This window comes from Gambusia affinis, linkage group LG05, assembly GCF_019740435.1.
Source record: "Gambusia affinis linkage group LG05, SWU_Gaff_1.0, whole genome shotgun sequence".
Classification (NCBI taxonomy): Eukaryota; Metazoa; Chordata; class Actinopteri; order Cyprinodontiformes; family Poeciliidae; genus Gambusia; species Gambusia affinis.
In genome coordinates this window covers 25,007,560-25,017,988 of record NC_057872.1, presented here as the reverse complement: position 1 = coordinate 25,017,988, position 10,429 = coordinate 25,007,560, and the positions used below count along the sequence as shown (strand labels likewise).

The following is a 10,429-nucleotide window of genomic DNA, read 5'->3' as shown; positions in this document are numbered from 1 at the left end:
TCCAGGGTAAAGTTAAGAACACGCAGTTTGGTTCTGTGATGTATCATTTCTCACTTTTATTTATGCAAACACCATCATCTCTTATGGATGAAACACAAATGTCACAGAAAGGTCTTAAGTTCAATTATTTAATTCAGAATTTGAAACTCGTTAAATATTCATTATGCACAGAGTTTTAATAATGTCAAGTGCTTTATTTCTTTTAATTTTGAAAACAATTCCATTTTTGACAAAATTAGAATATTACAAATGATAATTATTCAAAAACAATATTAAGTAGAGAAACGCCTGCTCAACTGCTCACCACATGCATGCTTTTATCGGTTCTGGGCTCCTTTTTGGATAAATTACTGTATAAATGCAGCGTGGCATGGAGGTGATTAAACAGTAGTGCTGCAGAAATGTTCAGGATGTCTAGCTTAGTTTAGAAGCAACTTTCAGCTCATCTGCATTGGTGGGTCTGGAGAATCATTTTCCCATTAGCAACAACCACTAACGTTTTGACCAGGTTTAGGTCAGACAAGTATATTGAACAAAGTAGCACACTGACTTTGTTGAGGACACCAGTGATCGTCTTCTAGAGATCTGGCAAGTCGGCCGTCTTTCCCATGATTGTGTAAGCCATAACATTTCTATATCAAAAATACTTAACTGGCATTATGTAATATAGTATTTTCTTCAAGGTGATGGGTTTGGGGCATTTATTGATTCTGTATCATTAAATTGAACAATAATACATACCTCTGTATGTAATGAAGCTAAATAATTTTCTCTTTTTAAATTATTGATATACTTTTTCGGTTGTTTTCACATTTGAGATGCACCTGTACATTCTTGCAAATCAATCAATAATAGGCTAATGCCTGGCCTACAGAGGGCAGCACAATTCTGCTGTTTGGCTTGAATTCAGTTATTCTTCATTTCTGGGTTTTCTTACACACTTTCATCTCTCTTTGAACAGTATTCTATCTTTGCTGGCTGATCTGTAAAAGTCTGTTGCTTTATGACTATTTTAAGTTGGATTTGACTGAATTTTCTCAGGGTTGAATTATACGTACATAGCATCAATATTTGAGCTTCTACTGAGTTACTGAGGGCTCCAGCTTTACTCTGGATGCTTAAAATTAAAAACAGAAACGAGGCAAAAATCTGACATGATGTTTCTTGTGAGCTAGCTGCTGCTGTTATTTTTTATGTTCAGTTTGATCTATTTCTAGGTAGATATTTAAGACACTGTGTAGGCTTTTGACTCAGGAGCACCCAGCCTGCAAGGAGAAGCATGTAGACCTAGCTAGTCAAACAGCATATTACTCCCGTTTTACAGGAGATGCTGACTGATACTTTAACACCCAATTAATATATATGTAAAATTATTCTAAAGCCTTTTTAAGAAATGCATACTACTTATTTATTTTCATCCGAAAGCAGCGCATTTTCACCCTGTGCTCCTTTTGAAGCCTGCCAGCAATGAATGTTTGAGTAGAGGTCATCATATAAAACACAAATGGGTCGGTGAAAGCTTGAAGAAGATCTGGTTTACAATCTTAACATCATGGTACTCTTGCTGCTGTGTACATATGTGCTTGAAAGATCATTCCCTTAATTTAATTTGGCCTGAATGCAAGGTAACAGTACTATATTGCGACATAAGAATATGAATATGCAATACATACTGTGCAGGTACATAGAATAATGAAGACTGATCTAAACTGTGAGGATTTTCTTTCCCTTGTTTATCCTTGATTTTTTTTTCTTTTTTTCTTTAGTGTATTATTTTTTATGCGCAATGAGCCTTTTAGGAGAAAAGCTCATTGTTATTCATATCTATGCCAAACCCAATGCAATGCCATTCTGCTGTAATCATGTGTAAGATGCATTAGTATGTTTTCTATATTTCATTTTTGTTATGCCTGAATATGTTTAATGTTTTTATATAAGATGTTAATGTTTTTACATGCTATAAAAAAATACCTCCTCTTAAACTCACCTCAGGAATTGCTAATCTGAAAACTCAGGGAAGGATTTAGATTGAATTTGAGGAGTCAGTGTTCACTCCAGAACAAGCTAGGATTAAATGCTCATTTAACAAAATGTGAAAAATGTAACAAAGAAGCCAAACTACTAAAAATGGCTTTGTGAGTGTCTTGATGCTTATTTTGTTTTTTTAAACATGGTGAAAATTTATTGGCAAATTTGTTAAACTTTTGGTCAGGAAAGCAATCTTGTCCTAACATTGTACATTAACACAGAGTAATGGTGTTTTTTACATCTCCTTTGCCTAATATGAAGAAAGTGTTCCACTATTGTTGTATTCTTTCCTCTGTAATCGTTGTAGATTGGGATAAAAGTAGGATATTTTAAAGGGACTGGGGCTAGTAGTATATAATCGTTGTCTCATCTCAACACGTTGATAATTGGTGTTTCAGACTATCAATGCTTATGACAAAAAGAATGTGCCACAAATGACTTAACACACAAATTACTTCTTTTATTCCAAGTGGATTTTCCACAAATTCAAAATGTGTGACGTTAAATCATTTAAAAGTTTGATTTAGTTGTTGAATCATTTCACTCAAGAATTATTGGAATACAAGACTTTACATTAAGTGAATATCTTTCATTTACAGTGCCAGTATATACATTAATTTGAACAATTTACTCTTTTTTCCTTATTTGTCACTTACCTGAGCACTGAACTTCATTTGTTAAACATGTTTACATGTAATTCTCAAATTTGGAGTAAGTTAAACTGCTATAATAGGTTAGGGATTAATTAGTTGTACTTTGCTATCTCAAATTATAACATTGAAACTCAGAATGTGCATCAGCTTGTATGACTAGCCCAGGGTAACATTTGATGCACACCAAGGCGTTTTAATAGTTTTTCATTTTGTACTCATGCTGTTTTTGACCATCAGTCAGTTCATTTGTGGTGTTATTGTATTTTATAAGACATATTTCTACAGAGCTACATCAGAAAAATGCGCATTTACTATTAATGAATGTATTAGTATTTACTGTCATAAAACTCACAATTATCTTTAACTCAGGAAATTTAATGATTATAGTCTGTCAGTGATGAGCAGCATGTGAGATTTTCAAAGTAGTTTCTATATGTAAAATGTTGCTTCATTTCATAATAAACTTGTCAATATTATTTTCTTCCAGCTTTTTATTTTAAAATCTATGTCATCAAGAGTCCTGTTTTGTTACTTCTGAAGTCAACTGGGTGACTACAATCAAAAGCAATGTATTTATTATGCTGTTACATATCCTGCCCACCTCTTGTACACATCACATGAACTTTAATACATAGAAAATACATACAGATTTTAATGTCCATCCATCCATCCATTTCTGTTCACCCTTGTCCCTAATGGGGTCGGGAGGGTTGCTGGTGCCTATCTCCAGCTACTTTCCGGGCGAAAGGCGGGGTTCATTCTGGACAGGTCGCCAGTCTGTCGCAGGGCAACACAGAGACATACAGGACAAACAACCACTCACACACACTCACACCTAGGGAGAATTTAGAGAGACCAATTAACCTGACGGTCATGTTTTTGGACTGTGGGAGGAAGCCGGAGAACCCGGAGAGAACCCACGCATGCACAGGGAGAACATGCAAACTCCATGCAGAAAGACCCCAGGCCGGGAATCAAACCCAGGACCTTCTTGATGCAAGCCAACAGCTCTACCAACTGCGCCACTGTGCAGCCAGATTTTAATGTAATTTATGCATTTCCAAAATTTAAAACAATAACAATAACTTGCTGTCAAGAGAAGGACTTGGGGAAAAAAAGGTAATTAGAGGAGATACTAATTGTTATTTAATTTTATTTTCTTAAGTATTTCTTATTTATTTTTGTCCAGGAAAGATCCAGAGATTTAAATTTTTACAAGAGTGCTGACAATATAATAGAAGCTCACATTGCAGCTGAAGTATAACACTCAGAGTTGACACAGTAAAGAATATAAAAAGGTTTTCATTTGCAAACTTATCAATTCATATAAAAAGGTTTTACAATGTTGAAAGATTATGGTATAAATTTAATACATTATGGAGCTGACTCTATAAAGTATAATATCTGAAGCTACAAGCTTCTTTGCGCTTTAATAGGAATAAGCAATATACATAAACTTGAAACTACTGCACTTTTGAGGAAATATGATTTTTAGTATGAAGGAAAAAAACCCTCCCATTGTACATTCAAATTGCTTCTCTTTCTTTCTGATGCAGCACAGCCCACAGGGCCAACTAATCTGCCCTTTCACTTCTGAATTCTTTAGTAAAATGACTCATGTATTTATTGCAATGTCTTTTTTTTAAAAAATGTCCTTACAAGGTCTTGTGGCAGTGAATTGACTCATGTCAGGGCTGTTTGTGGGACTTTGCCCAAGTATTGCACATTCCTTTACTACGTTTAGAAATAATACTATAACAAAATTTTTATTCAACAGCCCTAAAATACAAAAACAATAGATTAATAGACTTAAAATAAATCTGCAACAAATCCTCGATATTCCCAAGTAAAAAGACTCCTTGCCCCTAAATTGTGGCTCTTCAGCTTACATTTATGGGTGGGAAGCTTCAATTGTTTATCTGCTGTAGGAAAAATGCAAAGGGGTGTGACTCTCTTGCCCTTAAAACTGAGATTGCACAAGAATTTGAATAAAAGGAATAAGTCGTGTTTAGTAAATACAATCGCAAACTTTGGCAGTTCTTTCATAATTGGTGCTGAGTGAGTCCTTCCTTCTGTTGCCCTCCAAATAATCAAAATGAAGAAAACCACAAAGAACATAAAATATTCCCCCTTCTCAGTAACAAGCAGGGGATGCTAATACCCCCATTGATTACAAACAGAGAAATGTATTTATTTATTTATGATATATCTATTAGCTACCTTAGCTATATCCATCAATAAATCTTGATGAATCCAATCCATTTGGTAGATCACAGCCATTTTTAAGGAAATGCTTTAAAATCTTGATGACCCAAAATTTTCTTCTTTTACCTATAAAGGAGTTATTGTTTTTGGACCAAACCTCTGATAAAGACATTGCTTAGACAATCACTTGATGAGGATGAACATTAAATTGCCCTCCAATAATAAAGTGAAGAATGTTATTTTTGACAAGGATTTGTCACTTAAATTATAAGCTAGTTTTTAGGATTTTCTTATTCCATCTCCGGAATATTGCCAGAATCAAACATATCTTATCCAGGAAAAAATAATCCATGCATTTTTAGTTCAAGGCTGGACTACTGCAATTCTTTACTATCAGGAACCCAACAAAATGCAGTTAAAATGCTACAGCAACAGTTCTGATTAAAAAAAGAGATAATATTTTAGCTTCCCTCCATTGGTTCCATGTTAAATCCCAAATATAATGTAAGATTCTCTTTCTCATCACACACATGAACCAGTCAATAACCAAGCTCCATCAAACATCAGAAATCTGACTCTGTATGTTATAATGTAAGATTCTCTTTCTCATCACACACATGAACCAGTCAATAACCAAGCTCCATCAAACATCAGAAATCTGACTCTCTGTATGTTCCAAACAGAGAACTGTACATTGAAGTTTTGCTAGATTTAAACAATCAAAATTAATTCATAAAGAAGTCACTGTTTGTTACAGAATCAATGCGTTTCTTTTCTGAATTGAAATACCTTAGTAATTAAACTTTTCTATGATTATCTGATTTACTGGTAAGCATCTTACCTATGAATTAGGATTTACTCGTCTTATAAATGCAAATATGAAGTAAACATGAACATCATCTCAATATTTTTGGTGTGACTAACAAAGTGAGTAATTAAGGTTAGTTGTTCGGTCTCTCTTATAGGTTCACGTTTCATGAAGTGAAAAAACAAGAAATTAATTCCTCTCGACTTTGAGACAGAGTCGTGTAGTACCGCGTTTATCCACTCGGGGCGCTGATCTCTGTTTATATTTTCAATGACAACCTCGTGCAAAACAAACATGGCTGCCGCCACTACACTAGCCTCGCAGTCTAATGCTGCCTTAAATTACAGCTATTAGTAAAAATATATTTATTGCTACTAGCTGTGAAGTTGTATTCTGGGTTAAAATGGGGCTTCCGGTTCTCTCGGCTATTTTCAGAAGCCGGGTAGTTTGTCAAAGAAGCTTTGTGGCTCTTTTAAATTGTCCGAAGCACATGAAAGCTAGCGTTTCCCTCTTCAGCCGTTCAGCTGGACGCTGCTCACAGACTTGTCAAGCTCTGGTCTACAGAAAACACGGAGAACCCTCTGGAGTTGTTGAGTAAGAATATGCGTCTGGAAAAAAAAATTCCATTAAAGATTAACTTTTCATTTATTTTGCAAAGAAGATTTACCCCCCTTTGGATCCTTGTTGGGGCTGTGGAGCAGTTGGTAGCAATGCTTCTTGCAGCAAGAAGGTCCTGGGTTCGATTCTCAGCCCGGGATCTTTCCGCACGGAGTTTACATGTTCTCCCTGTGCATGCGTGGGTTCTCTCCGGGTAATCCAGTCCAAAAACATGACTGCCAGGTTAATTGGTCTTTCTAAATTCTCCCTAGGTGTGAGTGTGTGCATGGTTGTTTGTCCTGTGTGTACCCTGCCTCTGGCCCGAAACGTTAGCTGGAGATAGGCACCAGCACCTCCCGACCCCACTAGGGACAAGGGTTTAAGAAAATGGATGCATCCATGTATGTCTCCTCAAACGAAATCTCACCTCTCTGTGGTTGTTGTCTTTCTTGCTTTGTGCTCTGTGGTTGTTGTCTTTCTTGCTTTTTGCTCATAAGTGTCCACCGAGGTTCTTGTATGGGAAATCCCCGAGTAGCACCAGGGTTGTGGTGAATGTTTTTCCCCTGGATCACAATCTCACCTTGCAAGGAACTGATGGGCACATTGCATTTATTCACCAAAGGGAGCACTTAGTTCCATTTTTAGCAGTTTTCTTACTAACTTTCTGTAATCTTTGTTTTGCTCTTTGAGAGAAAGTAGTTCTGACTACTTATGTGTGTAGCTGTGTATATTTCCTGATGGCATTCTTAAGTTTGTTACCTCTATAATTGTTCTTTCCCATAGATTCCACTAAATCAATATGCCTGATTTATGAGGTGTTTTTTGACCTGGATTGCTGCAACTTACTGTATCTGTTCCCTTTCATTTCCCATAGAAATTACCCCTGGCTCAGTGGTTTTGTGCTTAATTGTGTCTTTTTTGTGTAGTGAAGCCTTTCACAAAGTAGTCATTGCAATTAACCTCATGTGTTACTGTGCTTTTTTGTTTTAAATTCCATTGAAGGTACCCTTGGGTACAGATGTTTTTGTGTAGCAAACCTAAATGGAAGGATTGATTGAGCTATGAACTCTGCTTTTCTTTTTTTTCATAAAGAGTACATATGGCACAGTTTTTTTTTTTTCACTTTTTCCCGATATTCATGTTATTCTGACTGTAAAACAGCATAATAAGTCTACAGATATCATGGTCTGCGTTTTTTAACTGAATGTGTATTGTATTTTTTTTGTCCATTCCAGGTTGGAAGATGCACCAGTGCATCAAACAGGTGCAAAGGAAGTCCTGGTTAAACTGCTGGCATCTCCGATAAATCCATCTGACATAAACATTATTCAAGGTATTGGTTGGTTTCATTCCACATAATGCAACAACAACAAAAAAAAAATTATGTTATTATGAAAATACTATTGTCATTGTAACAGTTTTTTTGTGGTTTTAGGTACCTATTCTATCCTGCCAGACCTTCCTGCCATTGGTGGCAATGAGGGAGTGGCTCAGGTCATAGAAGTGGGCAGTCAGGTGAAGTCTCTTAAAGCAGGAGACTGGGTAATCCCCAGAGACGCAGGGCTTGGTAAATTAAAACGATTTCTTCGTTTAAGAAAGTAATATTTTCTGTTATCTTTTTGATCTGGTTTTGTTTGATTTGTGCGAGCAGGAACATGGAGGACAGAGGCAGTGTTAGCTGAAGATGACGTTATCTCAGTGCCAAACGACATTCCTCTGCTCTCTGCCGCCACACTGGGAGTCAATCCCTGCACCGCCATCAGGATGCTCTCTGACTTTGAAGATTTGAAGCCAGGTAAGCTTTTACACACGTAATCCATATGTTCTTATTTCACCACACTTTAAATCATTGGGGTTTCTGGTTTCATCAAAGCACCTCTGTAATAATTCTGAGTGAAGACATTTTTCACTACATTCATTGCAAATTTTCTATGATAAATAAAATGTTATTGTGGAGGTGTCTTGACAATATCATTTTCCTAAATTTTCTGCCCTAATAGGAGACTCTGTGATCCAGAATGCAGCCAATAGTGGAGTAGGTCAGGCTGTCATACAAATTGCTGCTGCAAGAGGAATAAACACCATAAATGTTATTCGAGACAGGTAAAATGCCATTTAAGCACCCAAATTTAACAACATTTTTATTAACCTTTTAAATATTTTTTTCTTCTTTTAAACCATGCTGAGGGTCTTGTTTGTTTCATACTCTCCAAAGGCCCGATTTCACACAACTCAGTGACAGGCTAAAGGCTATAGGTGCCAGTCATGTAATCAAAGAAGAGAGCCTGAGGCGACCTGAGATGAAGGAACTGTTCCAGGTCTGTTGCTTTGAAGATAAGCTCACTGATAAAAACAGAGATGTGATGTGGTTTTGGCCTGTTGTTCAATGTATGACACATTTTTTTTCACAGACATATTCAAAGCCAAAACTGGCTTTAAATGGTGTCGGAGGAAAGAGTGCAACAGAACTGCTTCGTCATCTACAGTCAGCATTTTAGATAGTCTTTATTCATCTATCACTTTTTTAGTCTTAACAAATGGGCTGTTATTTTTCTTTTTCATTCATTTGATTCTGTTTCTAGAGTTGGAGGGTCTATGGTGACATACGGAGGAATGTCTAAGCAGCCGGTGACTGTTCCTGTGGTAAGGCATCACATTAGACAATAACAACAGAAAAAGATAGATACAGTGACTTACAAAATTATTGATATGTCTTGAACATTTTCACATTTTGTCACATCACTACCATGTATTTTGCTGTCATAATTATGAAGTGTAAAAGTAAGATAAAAATCTTAAATGTATGACATGAATTTCTATCCAATAATTTCTGAACGACATTTTGTTGCAGTTTTGGCAGCAAGTATTTTGGCGCTTGTCTCTACTCGCATTTAGTTATCCTGAAACTAAAATTACTACCAGTTCTCCATTGAAACAAAAATGATCAGCAAATGAAAGGGGTCCCTTGTTTTAATTCTTAGCCATAAATTCTCAATTTGAAGTAGGTCTGGACATTGGCCGGGCAACTTTAAAACATAATCAAGCTTCAATCTAAAACATTCCTCTACAGATGTGGCTGTGTGATGTAAATCTTTACATCTCCTCCAGAGTTACCAGAAGACTCTTGGCTGCATATCTAATTAGAAAGGCTCTCCACTGATATGGTGTTAGTTTATAGGTGGATGGTAATGGCTTGAGTGGTTTGTAGTTTGACTAGACCTATTTGAGATGTTTACAGCTAGGGATATTGTTTTAAAGCCTAATCCTGCCTTTAACTTATCCACAAGTCGGTGATAGGTCTCCTGTGTTCTTTGGCCTTGAGTAACAGGGTAATCTACACAGGTGGACTTTCTTAATAAAATTAATAAAGTTGTTGCATTGGGTTTTATTTTGGAGTATCAAAGTTAAAGGGCTTGAATGTGGATGTATGTCACCCTTTTAGAAAATAAATAAAAAAAATATGACTATCCTTTTCAAACATTCAGATAAAATCAGAAATGTGAAAAAGGTTTAGGAACATGAATACTTTTGCAAGTCACTGAAAATTAGATTAGCTGTTGCTGAAATGTTTTCCTATTGTACACTAATTCAATATGGTGTCTCTAGAGTGCTCTCATTTTCAAGAATGTAAAAGTTCGGGGGTTTTGGGTAACACAGTGGAAGAAAGATCACTTTCACGGTAAGCAAGCATATTACCTGCTGTGTGAAATGAGAGTGAGAGTATCAAAAAGAACTTTTAAAATAGATTTGCTGTTATCATTTTTTTCCCTAGATGGGAAGGCATTCAGAGCCATGCTGGATGAACTGTGCTCTCTCATCCAGCAGGGGAAGCTAACAGCTCCTGCCTGCACAGAGGTGCGCATACAAGACTATAAAAAGGCGCTGGATGCAGCCATGCAACCTTTTTCTTCCCATAAACAGATCTTAATTATGTGAGAGTTCTGCTTTCACAGAAGTGAGTGAACCAAAGTGTTGCCTCAGGACCATGTCACATTATCATTAGGGTTAGGGTAAGGTCCAGTTACCAGTAAACCAGTCACAGTGCTCAATAAACATGCTTTCTCAACAGCCTCAAAGTTCACCGTCTGTCTTTTCACCTCATAGTAATGCTTCTCAGTGTTCAGTTTACAAGCAGTAA

The 10,429-nt window shown here is 36.4% G+C and overlaps 1 protein-coding gene across 1 annotated transcript; it reads left to right on the top strand.

Moving 5' to 3' along the window:
* The first annotated feature begins 5,928 nt into the window (after positions 1–5,928).
* mecr (mitochondrial trans-2-enoyl-CoA reductase) lies at positions 5,929–10,362 on the top strand. Its single transcript, XM_044118026.1, has 10 exons — positions 5,929–6,288; positions 7,527–7,624; positions 7,727–7,858; positions 7,943–8,086; positions 8,292–8,394; positions 8,507–8,609; positions 8,703–8,776; positions 8,874–8,934; positions 9,898–9,970; positions 10,064–10,362. Exons 1-10 carry the CDS (start codon positions 6,098–6,100, stop codon positions 10,225–10,227), a joined length of 1,143 nt encoding a protein of 380 aa, XP_043973961.1. The 5' UTR covers positions 5,929–6,097; the 3' UTR covers positions 10,228–10,362.
* The last annotated feature ends 67 nt before the right edge of the window (positions 10,363–10,429 follow it).